Below are 18,800 nucleotides of genomic sequence, written 5' to 3'. Positions count from 1 at the left end.
CTCATTTTGTTTGATTCCAGGCATTAATGACTTGATTGGATGGATAAGAAAATGCACAGTGGTGATTTTGTCTACTCTTATAAATGAAGTCCAGCTCCAAAATGCAATGTAGATGAGCTGGTCTCCAGATAGCACCGTGGGTTCAGGTCCCCTGAGGGACTTCAGCGGGTCAGGAGGAAATACTCTCCTGGAGCTGGAGCAAGTCTCCTGGGACAGCGATAACACACTGGCCAACAGGGCAAATACCACAGCAGTGGGGTTTTTTTTATAATATTGATTTTTTATATATATACAATAATTGTCTAAAAGGTGAGGAACTCTGTTCAAGTCAAAAAGTTTGCCCACGCCTGGTCTAGGACATGAGAATGTCAGAAGAGTCTGACTTGTCCTTAGGAGCCATAATGGAGGATAAACACTATGACATTCAGCCTGTGAATGTAATCTAAACCATCCTCTGGATGTAGCACCACATGTATTCTTCCACACTACTTGACAACTAGTTCCTGTGCAAAACTTGTTAAATTTTGTAACAACGTTCCTCTGAATAAGGGAACAAGACTTTCTAAGTAGAATTATGGGAGACGTTACTGTGAAACGCCATAGGTTGAGGACACAGTAAACTGAGGAAATCCATGTTTTGTTTTTTCATATCATAAAATACTATTGAGAACAATACTTCTGAAATCAATTTTACTATTTGCAGGAAAGACTGAAGAAACTGTTAAAACCAGCTGTGGCTGGAGACAAGAAAGTTGAAAGTATAAAAACTTATTTTTCACTCACTCAGTTGCTGTGTTCCTCTCACAGGCCCTTCATCTCCCTCAGGCTCAGTCGACTCCATCTCTCATTAGTCTCTTTTGTCTGTTCAGTTCCACTATGCTGTCCCTTTATTCCACCCTCTGCAGTAGTCTATATTAAAGAACAAACTTAGAATGGAAACATTATCATTCTGGTCACACAGATAAACCAGTGTCTTCAAACCATCAGCAGAGTCAGTCCTGCTCTGCTGCAACTCTAATTCCAGAGCCTGGGTTTGATTCTTAGAGATCCCATTTCTTAGAGATCCATCGTTCCAGCACCTCTGTTCAGTCCAGGGTTGACAAGTAGTAGCATCGTGATGTTTGTTGTTATTTCTTACTTATCTAAATGATGAGTAATAAATAACCATGACAAGAAAAGTAGTTCTGTAGTAATGTGTAGTGGAACACAGATACATTCTTTTTGCCATTTTTAGTGAGACCTGCTATGATGTTCGGTTTATAGACAGTGTCTCTGTCTAATAGACCAAAGGCTGAGCTAGAGGTGGCAGTGATGAAGATGATGAGATCTTCACTGGTAGTGACCAGGACAGGCAGGACTGGAAATGAACAGATCAGAGGGACAGTTAAGGTGGAGCAGTTTGGAGATGAAGTTGGAGAGATGAGATGTAAAAGGTGTAAAAGCAGAGGAGGCAGAGGATGAGCTGGGGCGACCCCTGAAGGGAACAGCCAAAAGAAGTGCCTTTTTTTTTCTTTTTTTTTTTCAAAACATCAAGAAGTGCCTTTTTTTTTCTTTTTTTTCAAAACATTCTTTAATATCCATACAAAGTATTTCAGTTATTTTAACATAAATCTTCTTCCAGGTGTCGTCGTACAGTTTGGAGGATAAGACACTATAAGGTTGAGACGGTGTTTTCCAGTTCATAATATTTTCTCCTTCATTCATTTGAAACAGTTTTCATGTAGAAAGTGCAGGGATGCAGCGCCTCCAGTGTCCAGACGGTAAAGAACAGATGCACAGGTCGGTATTTATATTAGTTCTCATCTGCAAGAGTTCACTCAGAGTTTTTGTAGTTGGTGAACAGGTTGTAGAGAACCCGCAGGGTGGACTTGAGGTTCAGGTTGACAACATCTGTAAAACAGAGTGAGACAAAGCAGGGATTATTCAGGGTTTGCCAAACCTGAACAGCTCTGCGACGCTTCCTTTCTCCTGACATGTACAATAATTGGTTCCATGGAAAAGTGGGACACAAAAGAAAAATCACATTTACAACACAAAGCTGCCTCCTCTGTTATTACTGCTGGGCTACTCTCCATCAAAACGCTATTTGTAATTTCCAGCTCGGAATAGCAGCCGGGAGTTTGCAAATGATCATCATGTGATGTATCACGACTTGGCAGAGGAGATTCAAAGGCAGTCAAGGGCACTTTGTTCTGTCTCAGCACCACCCTGTTTTACATAAGTACCTTTTGCTTATTGTAACGTCTCGTGACACTTGGGTCTATTTTAGGACGGACGCCGTTTGTTACAGCTGTTCCACTGCATCAACACTGAAACCAGCACGCTTTCATCTCCTCATTACCTCTGTTCCATGTTAGATGGTGGCGTCAGAGCGGCTGTTTTATAAATGATTATTAAAGCACCTGCAGATGTCTACAAACGTGATGCTAAATTACAATTGAAATATTTATTTTTTCAGCTGCTGCATACCACACACGGTTTATATATATATAAATTACATATTTATTTTAATATTTAATATTTAGTTAAATATTGCTGTTATGTTTTACTTTATCTCTGTAAAAAAAGAAAAAAGAAAAGAAAAAGGTTTACTCAGTAAGTGGATCAAAACGATTTAAACCCAGCCTCCTGCAGTTAGAGTATAATCACAAGGTGAGGTTTCCACCTACTGGACAACCTCTATAAGTGACATATGTGGCGTAAACATTTGGCCTGGCAGCACAAGACACTGCTAATACGCTTTTTACACCGAGAGAAAGTAGATTTTACGCTTTTCCACCAGACTTTGTCTTAGTAAGAATTCCTGTGAGTCGATAAATGATTACCTTCTGGTCTGGCTTTGGGTTTTTTCAAACCTCCATCCTGCATCAGCTCAAAGGCAAACGCTACATTATGAACCTGAGGGGACACAATCGAGTTGTTATTCATGTTTTTCACCTCAGAAAAAAAAAATTCATTTTCAAAAACTGTAATATATTTTAACAGTGATAATAATACCTTTTGCTCAAAGCTCTCAGGAGTGAGGAAGAAGTTGTACAGAGGCACGAAGTAGTTCTCCAGCAAACCCATCAGTAATATGAGGTACACTCCATCAGCAAACTTGACCAACAGGCACACAGAGGCACAGATTAAAACACATCAACAACAACATACATCTAAAAAACGTTGATGGTTCAACTGATCAGGAAAACTGTCTGCACCTGTGACTCCAGCTCAGTGACTTCCAGGTTCAGTTTGTTCAGGTGTTTGTTCACAAATGTGATGAGCGACTGGTGTCACAAAAAACAAAATATTTAACACGTAATTTATATTTCACATTAACAAAATAATGATAATAATAATAATTCATGCAAAATACAATGTGTTTTTGTACCGTTTTTACAACATTGAGTTTGTCCGGTGCATGATCCAACAGGGTGTCGAACGCATCCCTCTCTGGTAAGGACAGCGAGAATTAGAAGGGAATAAAAATAGCACGACGTTATGAACTGTTGATAAGGTAAAGAGATTGAGGCTACGACCTGGAATAAATTTGTATTCCACATTTACATAGCATTAAAAAAAATCTCTCTCTCTCATATGACATTATGACATGACGAGAAGCAACGCAGGTTTGTACAAAAGCAGAGACTCACCAAATCTCCCCAACATCATCCTGAAAAATACAGGAGGAAAATTAAAAAGTTAAACTGTAAGTGTTTGTTTTTGTTCATCTTGAATCCTCAGGAGGACTTCACAGTAAACGTAGGTTTCTCTGAGTGTCCATAATCATGTTTACAAGTGTTTTTTGCTCTTACTCTGTGGTGCTGGTCAGCTCTTTGGTCACTAAGGCCGTCTGCAGGATTCCCTCTCGTTTCTGCTCAAATCCAAAGGAAACATGAAAAATGTAGTGACGTGAATCCAAACTACTACAGCATACTATCGCATAGAGTGAGTGCTGATGTCTTACCTTCACCACCACCACCTGCACTGACACGTGCTCAGGGAGTCTGATTGGAGCCTGGAAGTGCATGGCCAGCGCCACCAACAGGTAGACAATAGCCACCAGGTTCTTTGAGTGGATAGCTGTAAAGGGCAAAATCACCGAGGTCAAGGGTCAGCATTCTCACCAGGTGTGATTACTAATGTAAAACCAAACAGACTTTTATCACAAATGAATTGGCTGTTTTTGCAGCTGACTGAAATGAAGAGTAAACTCACAGTCCACGCTCCATTCGATGCTCCAACCATGAGGCCGCAGAGTTTCATTAACGGCCTCTAAGACCGTCTGAAGCTTCTGCTTCTGGCCGATCTCTGACTGGGTCACTTCGGCCACGTTCAGCTTCCTGCCTGACAACTTTTCTGCCACCATGAAAAAAAACAACAGCTTCCTGCCTGACAACTTTTCTGCCGCCATGAAAAAAAACAAAACAATGTCAGCCTTTTGAAACTAAACACAAATCCAGAGACAGAAGTAAACACCCTCCTGCCACAGTGATGAATTTCATTAAACTACACAACATAGATGTTCTTTTGAAAAGAACCACTTTGGATTTGTTGCCTCAGATCAAAAGAAAATGAACAAAAACACTCATTTACATTGGAAGAAAAAAACCTTCAAGTTTCACAATGCTCCTCAGAGACGTGGAGATCTCAATATAAAATAAAACATACTGTAAAATGAAATGGCTGCAGACAAGAAAGACGAAACAATCTCCTGCTCTAGAAGACGAATAGAGAATCTTTATGAGGTATATTTTTATGCGCCGTTTGAAATATTTGAAAGAAGCAGCAGAGACAGAGCAGCTCTGATCAAAAAGGAAAAATGAAGCTTAGACACAACTGACTGACATTAAAAAAACAGCTTTAACAGTGAATCATCTCAGATCACACATCTTTTATCTGACAAGTGACGTTTAAATCACTCCTTAAACTGTTACATATGAATCCTAACAAGACCAGAGGAAATTAGAATCAATGACAGTCAAAGATTCAGTGAAATAGAAATAAAATAAATATTATAACAGAGTGTTGTTATCTGGATAAACAATATGTTGTGAAATCATATAATGTGGTGATGTGTTGTATCTGTAGTTTACTGATGTTGTCAAATCCCAAATGTGTTAAATCCCAAAGGGGTTTTCGCGCATTAAAAGCACTGGTGTTTGTGATGCGGCTGTTGACGACTTACGGCTTGTTGTAACCACGGAGATACACAAGGGGGAAGCACTTCACAAATAAAGAGAGCCATTTAGCAGCTAAGACTGGACAACTGCAGAAGTACAGTATGTATTCAAGAGAAATCTGTGTGTGACCTGGGTTTATAACAGGTTATTATAAACCTATTATAACAGTGAGAACACCGTTTTATTTCAGCTCACTAACACGTCTTCCAGGGCTAATAGAAATAATGCAAAATAAATGCCTCAAAGTCGTAATTTATTACCGGAACATTCAACCATGTTCACATTTGCAACAATGTTTAATAACAAAACAAAAACAGGCCTAATTATGTATGTATTTGACATTATTACAAAATCACAGAGACAGTGTCTAAGTTCATATAATGTTTCTCACCAAACAACTTCTGCAGCACTTGTCCATCATAACAGTCTTCTTCCAGGTCCTTGACGATGATCCTGTCTTCTTCCAGCTCACTGTTGATCCAGTCGATCAGGACCTGGAAACACGTTCAATCATATGGGAAACTTGAAGCACATACATTTTAAAGCTGTGGTTTGAAACTGAAATGTTTGTATAAAATGAAATCGTAAGTCCTGACTACCTTCAACAGGTCTTTGAATTTCAGATTTTCCCGGGATGTTGGGTCCAACATGATCCTCTCTGCATTTTCCTCTAAATACAAAGAATGTGGAGAAGTCTTAGATTCTTAAACAGGTTTTTATACGGTCACACCTTATGATACTTTATATAAACACACAAACATATACATACACACATATATGTATATATACATTTATACATATATACATATATATAATGTTATAAGACAGTGATGACAATGAACCATGTCAACATCATAACAAACTGTAACAACACTGTAAAGTGAGAATAGAGAATTGTCCACCACACCCACTTTCATTTCCTGCTCCCTCATGTCAGTCCTACACACCCTACACATCTCGTTCCTTACTGTGACCTCGGGCAACTCTAACAGTAAACCGTTACACAACACAAAACATACTGCACGTAAAAACACAGACTGTGACATGAGTAGGATGGCAAGACTCAAAAAGTCAATGAACATGTCATTTACACACGCTGTGAAGAGTTTTCCTTTCACTGAAGCATGAAGCACCTGGAGTTTGAATTGTTGTATTGTAGGAGCTTCACCTTTCACACTACTCATTTTGTGATTAATCCAAAACTATTCCGTGAATAATCTCATACATACCCAACAGTGTGTCCTCCGGATGGATGTCCATTCCGGTGGGAAGCATGGGAGCGTTGATGGCATTCTTCCCCTCCTCATGAAGATCGCTCACTGGACAGACAGAAACAGACCAGGTGAAAACAGAGATTAGCATTAGCATAGAGTTTCTGCCAGTATACTGTACGAGACCATTGGACGGACTAGAGTTCCTCTGCATTACACCTTCTGGCTGCAGGACAGTGACGGTGTGAGACCCTCTGTTTTTACAGCCACTATTTACAGTCTAGTCAAAGCCACAGCTGTATTTGGTTTCAGTCAAACTGAAACATGAAAACTTTCACAGGACTCATAGACCAGACGACATCCTAAACATAGACTTGAAAATAACACTAATATAATGCTAATGGTAATGCTAATCATAACATCTTCAATTACCCATAAACATCAACATCTAAACTTCAGTTACTCTCATTTAAATGACTGAGTTAAAATATTAAGTTAAAAATGACTTTACTTGTTTTTGTGACCTGGTTTAAATGCTGACAGAAAGTTGAATTATTTACAAAAGGTATGTTAACATTTCCAAATTGTGGCACAAAAAAAAAAAAAAGAGCTTTGCTGTGCTGCCTGGCTGTGGTTCTGTACCCGTTAGGGGGCCTGCTCCCCGATTTGGGAACCACTGCCATAAAGTGTCCATCAATCCATACTCCAACATTGGCTCTTATTAATACATTCTATTCTCCTTACAGACCTTTTTATGCAGAGTTTTCTTAGCCTGTTGTCTGTTTTATAATCTTTCTCCTGCTTCGCCTCCTTTCAAAGCAACAGTGAACTGTGTGAGAAGATCACTGCTGGATGTTCTTATCACACTATATGTTGGTTCTGAGTTTGTGCCAGAGGCGTCACACGTCTGCCACTTCCTCAGTTTTCCTGCAGCCAAGTCAGACTCTTCCTACTCCCACACAAACTAGATTACGGAGACAGAGCCGTCCATACGTCTGAGCGAACACGCATCAAGTAAATTAGTCACGGAGCCTTTGAATACTGTGCTCACCATCAAGATAATAACAATACATTCAACTTCAGTTAAAAATATCGTTTTGAACGATGAAGGATAGGTTAAAAACAAAACAAAAAACAAAAAAAACGATTGGCACCGACAAACAGCAGGTCTATTTTTGAACAAAGTCAATTATTGCTAAGATGCTTTTACTTCAGATGTGAGCGATGCTCTAGGGATTTAAAAGCCTTCTTCCTCTAATGGCAACAGGGCTTTTATCATCCTCCATTTCAATTTGTAAGACCTGCACCTGCAATCAATCGTCTTATACTGTATCTGTCATTTCATTGACCCTGCTGCAGGGTCGGGGTGAGGATCCAAAAGGATAACAAAAACTAGACACTGTCTGTCATTTTTGAAGATCTGACAAAATATTTTAACTGTAAAAAAAAAAAAAAATGGTTTGCTTATACTTTTGATACTTTCAGACAAAAACCACAAAAGAGGTCCCCAAAGATTTCACTCAGGCTCTCTTTCACTCTTCTTCTATCAGCTAAACGCCGGCTGGCGCTCCAGATCTCACGACACATCAGCAGTTTGCTCTGTAATTACTGAGCCGGACCTCCATTTTATCTTAATGGCACAGTTTCCTCTCCCCTCTTTTATCATCTGACTCTGCTGTTTTGTACTGCACACAGGACAGTTTTCAATTTGGTGTTTTGTACAAAAAAAGTGGGCGTCCCATTTGCATCAATAAGACTTTCCCACTAACATGACACACAAAAAAACAAATCATCATCATCAAATGTCTGTAGAGCAAAGAAAAAAACATCCCATATTTATCATTATCCTGCAAACAAATAAAATCAATAAAAATATATTTTAAATGAGTGATAAAACATAGTTTTACTGTTTAATAATAAAACATGGATTTCATTTATTCAACAGTCTCCTGTCTGTTTTTGGCCCTTTTTTTTTTTAATTCTCTGAACTTTCTGAAGCCGACCATGTTTGGTGGCACTCTCTGCCTCAGCTCCAGGATCTGGAGTCTAGACAGTGGCGTACTGAGTAGATTTAACTGAGCCAAAACATGATGCAAAATGCAAAAGGATCCACATGATGAAAATAATTCCTCACATAATGTCACATGACAACAACGGCCAAAAGACGACCACAGACAGACAAAGGTAAGTTATTAAAAAGCAAATCTAATCCCATGACAAGAGGTGCATGTCAACCCACCGTGCACTAAGGGAACAAAAAAAAGCTCCTGCTTCCTGATTCCCACCACTGAGTTCCTCAAAATGGAACATGAAAAAGAACACGTTACCTGGTTTCTTCCTCTTGGTCCCACACAGCAGCCCTGCCATGACTCTACCATAAACCTGTGGATTCCTCTGATGGCAGCGAGCGCAAAATAACAGACTGAGTGTTTGATTAGTTTGTTTGTGTGTGCGTGAGTCTGTGTGTGTGTGTCAAAATCTGAGTGTGTAGGAATCAGGGTGGATTTGAGCTGAACAGTAGTAGGGGGCGTCATCACGTGTTTATTTCTGTCACAACCCTCCACCCCACCTCTGCGGTCCAGTTACTGGAGACGGTGGGAGGATTCTGTGTGTGTGTGTGTGTGTTTATCACAGGAAGATGATCATGCAGACTACAGGTCATCAGGACACAATAAATTAGACTTGACTAATGAGGTGTTGAGTCTCTATTCATTTACTCACGTATATTAAGTATTTATTTTAATTGTGGGGTGTGTTTTCTTATATATTTTTTTAAAGTGTCTTTCAAAATTAGCTGCAATCTCGTTAATTCCCTGCAATAAAAGGGAACAGATTTCCTGTAGCCCGTGAATGGAGGCTTTAGGGAGATTTGCTGCAGCAGCAGTAATCAGTCATCCCCCGGCTGCTGCACTGCTCAGAGAAAAACATTAATTACACAAACCAAAGCCTGCACTGAGGAACAGTTAGGCTCCATACCTGCCCACGCTCCATGTCAAAACACAACTTTGAAATAACATGAAGATTTACTAGAGTGGATAATTGCAACATACATAAAAAAAACTTTTTTTTTTCATTTTCTTAAAAAAATGCTCTGAGTATAATCACAGCACATCATAAACAAGGGAGTAAAATGGATTGAAATCGACCTCGTCTTGTTTGGCTCCACTGTTCCCGCAGGGGGAGGTGGTACGGAGAGACAGGAGCGTTGGATATAAATACTGTGGCAGTATGGAGGAGACAGACTGGACCTTAAATATAGCTGCAGTTATTTACACCGACACAGGCAGTGGTGAGTAAGAGCCACCAGGAGATGACGGTGTCTCCTGGTCTGCTGCACAGGAAGTCTGCTGCAGATATTGACCATTTTAGATGTGTCAACGAATATTTAGAATAATTAAAATAAATTATTTTTTTTAACCTTTGTAATAGGAAAGTGAAAGTGAACTACTTGTCATTGTGACACAGCACACAATCAACTGTGACCTCTGCTTTTAACCCATCACCAAAGTGATTTAAGCGCCCAGGGAGCAGTGTGTGGGGACAGTGCCATGCTCAGAGCTGGTGGACTCGAACCTGAAACCTTCCGCATCCAAGTCCACTTCCTTAAACACTAAGCTACCACTTCACCTTTAATAATATTATTTTACTTATTTTTCTTCTCTGATAAGCAACATCTAGTTCTGAAAAAATTAAAACAAATATATATGCAAAACTTGTTTTAACAAACTCAGCTGCTACTGCTGCAGAGAAAGACACGTCGTTCCAACGTTGCCTGACATGTCCCACTTCTCCCAGGTATTTGTAGACAAAAAACAGTTAATTACAAGCAAAGCTTCTTGGAGATATTTTCAGACATCCTCAAAATATCATTACCAGCGTTGCGCACCATGAACCAGTTCAGTACCAGGAACCACAGTGTGAGCAGCAGAATGATCATTATCTTGAATCAAACAGTCAAAATCCTCTCTAGAAAATAATTAGAAAATGTTCTATACGAAATTGCAAAACAATCATTTTGCTTTCTGCCGAAGAAGAATTTCTGTGCAAAAAATATGATTATTTAATTTTTACCAACACCATTTAAAAATATGTTTTGTATATTATTTATACAGTTGCAAGCTCAAAGTGCTTTTGTACTCTTAGTTGTGCAATGTAACAGCATGGTATCACACCACATCTTCACTAGATAGATTAATTAATTAATGAGATTATCTTCACTAGATAGATTAATTAATTAATGTGATTATCTTTAATTTAACTTTAATTTAACAAAAATATGTCGTACTCGACTGAAGTTAAATGCACTATAATAAAGCATAGACATTATATTATATATAGACATTACATTCATAAAGGATGATTTTCCATAATGGCTGAAAATTAGCACAAATATGTCGATAGGTTTATAAAAAACTAAAAGACAAACTTCCATAAATAAACCAGAGAAGAACAACTTACTATCGTTGACTTCCATCCTTGAGAACTTTTACTCTTTTATATTTATATTCTGGACTGCGAGTGCTCAGATAATTACAGTAGAATATGCGTCAGTGACTCTTCCTTCGTCCTTTCATAGCTGGAGCTCATTTTATTTCCACTGAAGTTTTATTTCGACAGCCCTGCTGGTGACCGGCTCAGAGGTTGTCTTGTCAGTGAAACACACACTTCCTTCTGCTTTATCAGGGAATTTAGAGCAGCATCTGTACAATAACAGTGTCTTTTACAACAAGCTATTTTTGAAGAAAAAAAAAAGTTAGTTAGTTTGCTGTTTCTTGCCGTTTCCTCAGCAATTTGAAAGCACTTTTTCACCAGCTGTTGGGTGTTACCCTTCAGCAAAGGGCCACACCCAGTGAGTGAGGTTCCACATGGTTATATTCATCACCAGCTCTGACTTCCAGCGACACGTCAAATTGACCACGTAACCTTTTTAAATTCAGCATTCATTAGACCGTCTCTGGTCTGGAGTAAATTAAGATAACATGGAATATTACAATATTTTTAAAATCCTTAGCACCTGAATTACTAAAATTTTAAACATAATATTTACATGATTATGTAAATTTGATGTAGGCTCAACCTGTAGCTCATCATACAACTTCTTGATACGAGACAAAAAATACCTCGTTTTATAATATAAAGCAAACATTTGTCACTACTGCTTCAAATAACCAACATGGTCAACAAACTCAAATTAATATTTACTGTATTTGATTTACAAGTGTATTAAACAGAAAGCAACCAAATTAACACAATGGTACATCTAAATAATAAAAGATATACTTTAATGTGTACTTAGAAAACTTAGTAATAAACACTGCCTTAAAGAACATTAAATACCACAAAACAATTTCATCACTAGAGGCTGCTAAATCTTACAGAAAGCACCAAACAGTGTCTCTTGGACCCAGAAAACTATCACTAACAACACAGCTTAAATTGCATTGTAATAATTAATTACAATTTGCACTTTAAAATTAGAGACAAGAGACAAGAGCTGGAGGATTTTAGGGTGACACATGTCTGAGAACACACACAAACAGATGGGCGTTAAAGGTTGCAGCTGTCCCTTTACCAGACATTCACGGGCATGTGAAATATACTGGTCAACAAAGAGAGTTTCTATTTAATTTGGGAAAAATAGTGTTGTACCTTTTTATAAAAAAAAAAGAAAGAAAAAAAAGTCAGCAAGTCTAAATCCTTTTCACACCTTTTATCTTCGACATAACTCGAATACCAGCTGAGGTCCAGTGTACTGTGTGGTCTATTTATGTTTATTACCTCATGTTAGAAACCACTGAGACCGCAGAGGCGGAGGCTTTGTCTGGACTGTTGCTGTATTAATAAAACACCAGGCACTTGTTTGTGATTGTGGTTGAATTCTTTGGTCAACAAAGTCTAGATATCTAGAGAGAGTATGCTCACAGAGTTAATGTTAGGTCACATTATGATTTGGAATAAATAAAACAACAAATGCATTGTTGGTGGAAAATGTTTAGTGGCCACGACCACCAGAGACGCTGTAACAGACCATTATATACATACAGTATGCATGCAGCACCATGGACAGAAACCCAAACACACACAATGTGGCTTTTTCTAACACAGCACCGAGAGGAGAACCCAAGAACATCTCCTCCATCCTCACTAACCTTCTTTGGATTTCTTTCTTCTTGCCAGAGTGCCTCCTAATTTCCCGAGGAAAGAAGATTCTTCTTTTTTCATTTTCGCGGACTGCGTGTTGGCAGCAGTGGTCGCCGTCCCAGACATCTTTCAGCTGGACTCCGACTGTGTGTGTTTGTAATGTCTCTCCTCTCTCCCTCTACTCCTGCGCCTCCTCTTCACCGTCCACAGACACAAACCCAGGCTAGGATCTCTGTGTGAAATCCGGGAGCTGCTCTTCAGTGTGTGTTAATCAACACAACAGCAATGACTCACTCACATGTGTTCAGTACGAGCTTCAGCTAATCTACTTTTGTTTGCTCACGGCGCACACCACAGCGCCCTCCTGTGTTGGGAAGATAGACTGCCTAAACCAATCACCACTGAAAAGGCCTAAGAAACCTTATTGTTTTATTCCAGTATGTTGTCAACATTTTCTGAAGATAACCTTTTCTTCATCTGCTTGGTGAGTAACACTTCTCTATCCTGAAGGTGTTTGCACAGTTAGCTCATGCTAGTCTATCCTTGTTGAAGACTTGACCACACAACAACCTTTTTCCATTAAGTTTTATTAAAATTGAAGGCAATGGTCTCAGTTTTCAACATTGTTAAAAAGATAAAGTAAGAAAAGTATGAAATGTATGAGTCCAGTCATTACAGCATGGGTTGATATAAAAAAAAAAACTAGTCCACTAAGATAAATGTGTTTTGTCAATAACTATACAAATAGATTTTACTTGACAACTGTATTTACCACAAGATGTGTCCTTTTTTTTAAATTAATACCAAGAAAAAGGAACCTCTAGTTCAGCTTTTATCCACGTCACCTCTGCTCAGCTCTTGGGCTGTGTGTATATAACAGAAGAGTCCATCTGTAGGTTGTGTTAGTGTTACTGATTACTTGACATTACCAGTGGTCAGCAGAAAATTCCAGTCTGCCTTCAACCTGAGTCTTAGCTTCTCTGTGGACTCCACATTCTCTGGTAGAGGAGCCTCCAGAGGGCCTAACGGGGGGGCGGGGTCTCCAAGTAGAGAAGACGCAGTAGGGCCAACATAGGCATTTTGATCCTCCTTAAAGAGATGCAACAAAATGATGTAATGCCCATTGTAAAGTTATGAAGGGTTGAAGTAAATTTGGGTTAAACATTTTATTCACCTGCATTAGGACTAATGTGTGTCCCTGAGCAAGGCCTCGCAGTAGACCTATTAGTTGCTGCCAGACGTTGTGACTCAGCCCACAACCTGACGTCTGCACCACAACCACAAGACTGGGGTCGTACTCATATCCCAGAGGCAGCAGGAGGCTCAGCGTGGCCTGAATAAACCCTGGAATGTCGCTGTAGTCCTTCAAAGAATTTTAATTTTTTAAATCAATAAAAGAACTGTGCAGGACTATAATTTAAAATAACAAATACACACCTTCTGCAGACACACAGGTATCAAATACTTGCTTTGAATTTCTTCTGACTTCTGGGTAGTAAACTGCACCACCAGAGTTTTTCTGTAAACAAAATCATCTTTGTTTTTTTTTTCAATTTGTTTGAGCTATTGCAAATTTTTCAAAGGCTAAGAAAGTTCATATTATAAGAAATAATTACCCATCTTCATTGGTGTGAAATGGAACCACACCATCTCCAACGTACACAACCAAAACCCTGTAGTGAGAGAAGTATTAACAGAATGATTAACAAATAACAGTATATTAAAAAGTATTAGTTAAATATTTAACAACTTATTTTTTCCAAAACGTTTGATAAGGTCAAAGCATTCATATGCATGGACCATATTTTTCATGTGAAGCCCAAAATATAGTAATACTTACTAAAATGCACTTTTTGGAACACAGTGAAGTATGTGTAAATGTAATACCTGTTCATTGGTGCAGCTGCAGCATGTTGGACAACACATATTACTGCTTTAGAGATATCTTTCACCAGTGCTAAGCCACTGCCGATCTAAAACAAAAAGAAGAAAAAGTGATTAAAAACACCGTCCACTGCTGTAGATCACAGGCATGCTGCAAAAAACAAAAAGAAATTTAAAAAATCTAACAACAGAAGTATTTCCCCGACTTTACCTCATTCTTTTCCATTTTGTCTATAAGCACAGTAAGCCTGGATAGTGTTGAAAGAGTTTCACAATCCTCTGTATCTTTAAGGATATGCTCCCTGGTTTAGGAAAAATAAACTTGTCAAACAATATATCAATATAAGTATCAAAAATACTGACAAGCTTAAACACAATTCTGTTCACTTAAGTTTGTTGACTATCGATGGGTCCAGATCTTCTGATGACTTCAGGGAATAACATCTCTCTGGACATATGCCATCATCAGGGAGCAGCGCAGCCGCAGAAATATCTGGGGGGAGTGTTTTGGGACATTCTCGCCAAACTGGTTCCTGTTTGCTTTGTTCTTCGTTTATTTCTTCTTCACCCACTTTATTCCGCTTAGTGCTGACTTCACAGGTGGGAAGATCAGCTGCAGAAAAGAGCATCACATTTTCAGACACTTTTCACTTATGAACTTTGTAGCATAGAATGGGCTTTTTAATGTTTTGGTTTTTTTTTATTCTATATACTTTCTGACTTATGTCTTTTAAAACAAATGGCCTAAATCAGGTCTTTTAAATAGTGGCTGTACCTGCATGTTTGAGACAGGACCAGTACTTTTTATGGGCTGATCGAACACAGTGAAGGGACTCAAGTGCACTGAGAAGAAAAAAAAAAAGAAAAATCTATTCCAGTTCTACAACAACAACAAAACGTGCGACATTTGAAGACAGCTGTAAGAGACAAACACCTAAGACAGGGACCGTCGAGGTTTGCAGGTCGGGGAGCAGGATCTCCAAGTAAGGTCTGAACGGTCTGACAAACAGACTGGGGGAGGGACGTCAGGTTGTATCCTCCCTGAAAAATAAAAATGAAAACTATCACTAACTCTGATATTCACTCTAGCCTAAGTAATATCAAGTAATATTGGCCGACCGATATTATCGGCCCAATATCAGGATAATTATGTAATATGTAAGAATCAGTTTTTCCAATACCCCATAACCCCTGGGTTTGGCCAAATAATGTGCGCCCAAAAAATAGTTTTACAGAAATAAACTGTTTGGAAAATATCGGTATATCGGATATAGGCAAAAGATTATATCAGATAGTCCCTAGTACAATGAGAGTTACACAAATGACTAAAATTATACAAATACAAATATATTAAAAAATGAGTGATAACTCCTTGCATTGATCTCAATGGAATTTTCTCGTGTGATATTGCGAAAATGGGCTTACCTCCAGCACCGCACACAGCTTGCCACCTGCAAGGTTCATGAGTAGGTGAGTCAGGTGGGCAAAGATGTCAGGGGTGGCACACATCTCACCCTGAAACAGAGGCAGACACTGAAGCCAGAAGTCCATGTCATGTTCTGCTAATGGAAACCACCAAGTTACACCTTATAACAGACACATGCTAAGTAAAACATTCCTACAAAATTGACACACTTACATTTGATGTTTTTATTATATGATTAAAATGAACAGTATCAGTACCTCGGGGTCTCCAATGGCTGAGTCAAAGCCTGCACACACCAGCACCAAATCTGGGCAGAACTATGAAGCAAAGACAGATATTTACTTTGTCTTTTACAAAGTAAATATCTGTTTCCCAAATGATACATTAATAAATGTTTTTTACACTGGTCTTACTTCATATGCAACTGGTAAAAAAAGATGACAAAAGACTGAAAGGTAGTCGCTGTTCTTCATCCCCACCTGTGAACATTGATATGGACTTGGATTTAACTCATCAAAATAATTCTAGGCAGTTTAAAATAAAGAGCATCACCAGGATTCGAACCTTGTTCCATGGTACATTGACATTAAACCCAGCTCCTTTCTCATTGCCGACCCTGTCAAAGTCAGAGTCTCGAAGGTTGGGCCAGAATTTCTGGTGCTCATAGCGGTGCCATGAGAAATAGAGCACCCTGTTTGAAATATAAAAAAATCATTTCACCTAGAGTCAGCACATCAGTGATACATTATGTACATTCAGTAAATGCTCACCTTGGATCATCTTCAAAACAGTCCTGGACCCCTTGACCATGATGTATATCCCAGTCAACTATCAATATCCTGAAACACAATCAAGGTTAGGTTAGGTTAGACAACAACATGCACAGGTATGGAGAAAGAATTAACATGGAAACAGTGTATTAGGTGAAGTTACCTCTCTACTGCATATTTTTGTTTTGCATATTGTGCTGCTATGGCTACATTGTTGAACACGCAGAAACCACTGGCAGCATTGCGCATACTGTGGTGTCCGGGTGGTCTGTGACAAAGCAAGAATTTTGAGTATATGTAGTTAGTTTTTAAAATAGGAGCATGTATTCACTGGATATATGACAAATTTTATACAAGTTTTACAAAATAAAACACTTCATCTCAAGCCTCACCTGACCAGAGCCATGCCATTCCTCACTTTTCCCATCATGACACTGTCAACAAGTTGAAGTGCAGACCCAGCAGCCAGCTTGGCACAGTGATAAATGTTCTGGGATATTAAATGAAAGCATGTTTGATTGTAAGAAATAAAAAAATTAAAAAACACCAAACCAAAAAATCATTCAACCAGAATTCCACTAAAATAAAAGGACTAATACCAATGTGTACAGGCTAACAAGGAAGGATATAATGCTTGGAACTAACTGGGTGAAAGTAAACGTCCCCATACTGGGAGCAGAAATCCATCAAGTCTTCCAAAGTCATGTAAGGGGTTTTCTTCACCGCCTCCAAATATTCCTCACTGTTGGCAGCAAAGCAGTAGCAAATGCTGCTCAATAAATTGACTAATCGTGATTTTTTTTTCCGTTTAATAGGTTTGAACTAACCTGTGAACAAGAAGAATATCTGCATCAGTTGCCTCTCGAACAGGGAGGGAGACACATCGATCAGCGAGACCACTTTTCACCAAAGCTTCATAGCTTACAGTGAGACGTTCAGGAACTTCGATCTTACATGCTGGACTTTAAAAGTACAGTTTACCGTTTATGTTAAAAATGAAAGTGTGAGATTCAAGTACAGTTTATGTTATAAAGAAACTGACAAATAATTGTCAAGCTAAGTTAATATTTGGAAATGACGCTTTGACAGCACACTCACTGAATGGTACAAGGCGTTACAATAAAGCTTATACATAGTAAACGTTTGTTCTCCACGATTTCAGTTTACAAACAGTAAAAGCGTTATTTATTAAAATGCAAAAGTGGTTATATTTCAGGTAACACGGGAAAGTGTAACAAAGCCTTTACGTAACCCACAACAACAGAATGGCTTTTTGCAATTGACAAAAACTCAGACGTGAAGTGAACTAAACGTCACACCTAAGGCACAACAAAAAACAATTAAGCTCCTTATAAATTAATTCCACACTTTACCTAGCAAGCTACAGTTTAAACGCGCGTAGATGTACTTACTCTACCCAGAGCAGTTTGTAATTAGTCATCTCCTCGTCGTAAATCAACGCGGTCCCCATGTTTGTTATTTTGTATGTTATTCAACTAACGTGATTAAAACAGATATGAACCAAATCGGCGATGTCTTCATACACGTTGTTGACGTCTCGGATACTTGACGAAAAGACCTAAAAGTTGCGCCAATTGATCGAAATTACTGCCAATCAAATACTCAATGCAATCTGTCCAATCACAGCTGATAAGGGCGGGCGCATATGTCTAACCGGAAATAGTCATTGAAACCATAAGAAAAGTAAAATACATGCAAAATATCACAATGGTTGAACAATAAGTATAATGGTAATATAACATACAGGTGTTGTGTTAATATGAAACAAGTTCTTCCAATACATAAACAACATTTAAAATGCATGTTGTAACGATAAAAAACACAGCGAGTCTGTACAGGAAACGGCAATGTCACTGGCTACAAGAGTGAGCACACGATATTTGAGAAAGAAAGCGACGGGTAAAATGACCAAGCCGGGGAAAGTGAGCAGAACAGCGCGACAGTGTCGGCGCCACTTTTAAATTTGGGTGGAAAATGAAGCTCGGTTTAGCACTCTGTTGAGCACTAGATATTTCCTCGTATCAGGAGCAAAATCTTGCAATAGTTGCAGACCCGCAACATGAAATACTCGTAATTCAGTATTTGTTTATGCTCTATATTTATTTACAACAATGCAAAAACAAAAAAAACTGTGACAAAAGTAATGTCCAAACTCCAAGAGCTTAAAATAATATACAACTTT

At 38.6% G+C, this 18,800-nt stretch overlaps 2 protein-coding genes across 6 annotated transcripts; both read right to left on the bottom strand.

Moving 5' to 3' along the window:
* Positions 1 to 1,551: 1,551 nt before the first annotated feature.
* On the bottom strand, positions 1,552 to 12,819 carry parvb (parvin, beta). Of its 3 annotated transcripts, none has more exons than XM_008312249.3 (13): positions 12,526 to 12,819; positions 6,395 to 6,484; positions 5,765 to 5,835; positions 5,557 to 5,659; positions 4,201 to 4,341; positions 3,950 to 4,065; positions 3,798 to 3,856; positions 3,636 to 3,655; positions 3,374 to 3,435; positions 3,201 to 3,269; positions 2,998 to 3,099; positions 2,826 to 2,898; positions 1,552 to 1,890 (listed from the first exon to the last, which is right to left on the bottom strand). In XM_008312249.3, the coding sequence occupies exons 1-13, from the start codon at positions 12,641 to 12,643 to the stop codon at positions 1,814 to 1,816; spliced, it is 1,101 nt and encodes a 366-aa protein (XP_008310471.1). In that variant the 5' UTR covers positions 12,644 to 12,819; the 3' UTR covers positions 1,552 to 1,813. The 3 variants fall into 3 exon arrangements, with proteins under 3 accessions (XP_008310471.1, XP_024912175.1, XP_008310472.1); XM_025056407.1 differs by lacking the exon at positions 12,526 to 12,819 and adding an exon at positions 10,835 to 11,050; XM_008312250.3 differs by lacking the exon at positions 12,526 to 12,819 and adding an exon at positions 8,704 to 8,866.
* Positions 12,820 to 13,087: 268 nt separating this feature from the next.
* hdac10 (histone deacetylase 10) lies at positions 13,088 to 18,147 on the bottom strand. Of its 3 annotated transcripts, XM_008312247.3 has the most exons (19): positions 18,010 to 18,147; positions 17,425 to 17,559; positions 17,243 to 17,339; positions 16,990 to 17,087; positions 16,761 to 16,865; positions 16,598 to 16,666; positions 16,392 to 16,518; positions 16,241 to 16,306; positions 16,085 to 16,144; positions 15,827 to 15,916; positions 15,336 to 15,442; positions 15,177 to 15,244; positions 14,789 to 15,014; positions 14,613 to 14,703; positions 14,405 to 14,490; positions 14,134 to 14,190; positions 13,955 to 14,036; positions 13,692 to 13,880; positions 13,088 to 13,606 (listed from the first exon to the last, which is right to left on the bottom strand). In XM_008312247.3, the coding sequence occupies exons 1-19, from the start codon at positions 18,066 to 18,068 to the stop codon at positions 13,433 to 13,435; spliced, it is 1,986 nt and encodes a 661-aa protein (XP_008310469.1). In that variant the 5' UTR covers positions 18,069 to 18,147; the 3' UTR covers positions 13,088 to 13,432. The 3 variants fall into 3 exon arrangements, with proteins under 3 accessions (XP_008310469.1, XP_016888813.1, XP_008310470.1); XM_017033324.2 differs by lacking the exons at positions 17,243 to 17,339; positions 17,425 to 17,559 and having other exon boundaries at positions 18,010 to 18,121; XM_008312248.3 differs by lacking the exons at positions 17,243 to 17,339; positions 18,010 to 18,147.
* Between the last annotated feature and the right edge of the window lie 653 nt (positions 18,148 to 18,800).

Source organism: Cynoglossus semilaevis, chromosome 6, assembly GCF_000523025.1.
Source record: "Cynoglossus semilaevis isolate Cse_v1.0 chromosome 6, Cse_v1.0, whole genome shotgun sequence".
In the NCBI taxonomy this organism is placed as follows: Eukaryota; Metazoa; Chordata; class Actinopteri; order Pleuronectiformes; family Cynoglossidae; genus Cynoglossus; species Cynoglossus semilaevis.
The sequence above is the reverse complement of the archived record's forward strand: the minus strand, read 5'-3'. Positions and strand labels throughout refer to the sequence as shown.

Bases quoted from the DNA above. Each gene is read 5' to 3' on its own strand.
- parvb (XM_008312249.3), bottom strand. From the start codon at position 12,643: ATGTCTGGGACGGCGACCACTGCTGCCAACACGCAGTCCGCGAAAATG. The intron at 6,485-12,525 runs GTTAGTGAGGAT...CTGTCTGTCCAG, and splicing joins AAGAAAGAAATCCAAAGAAG to TGAGCGATCTTCATGAGGAG. The intron at 3,270-3,373 runs GTACAAAAACAC...TTGTGACACCAG, and splicing joins AACTCAATGTTGTAAAAACG to TCGCTCATCACATTTGTGAA.
- hdac10 (XM_008312247.3), bottom strand. From the start codon at position 18,068: ATGGGGACCGCGTTGATTTACGACGAGGAGATGACTAATTACAAACTG. The intron at 16,866-16,989 runs GTGAGGCTTGAG...GCTTTGTCACAG, and splicing joins AATGGCATGGCTCTGGTCAG to ACCACCCGGACACCACAGTA. The intron at 15,245-15,335 runs GTGTTTGTCTCT...TTTTCTTCTCAG, and splicing joins CTCGACGGTCCCTGTCTTAG to TGCACTTGAGTCCCTTCACT.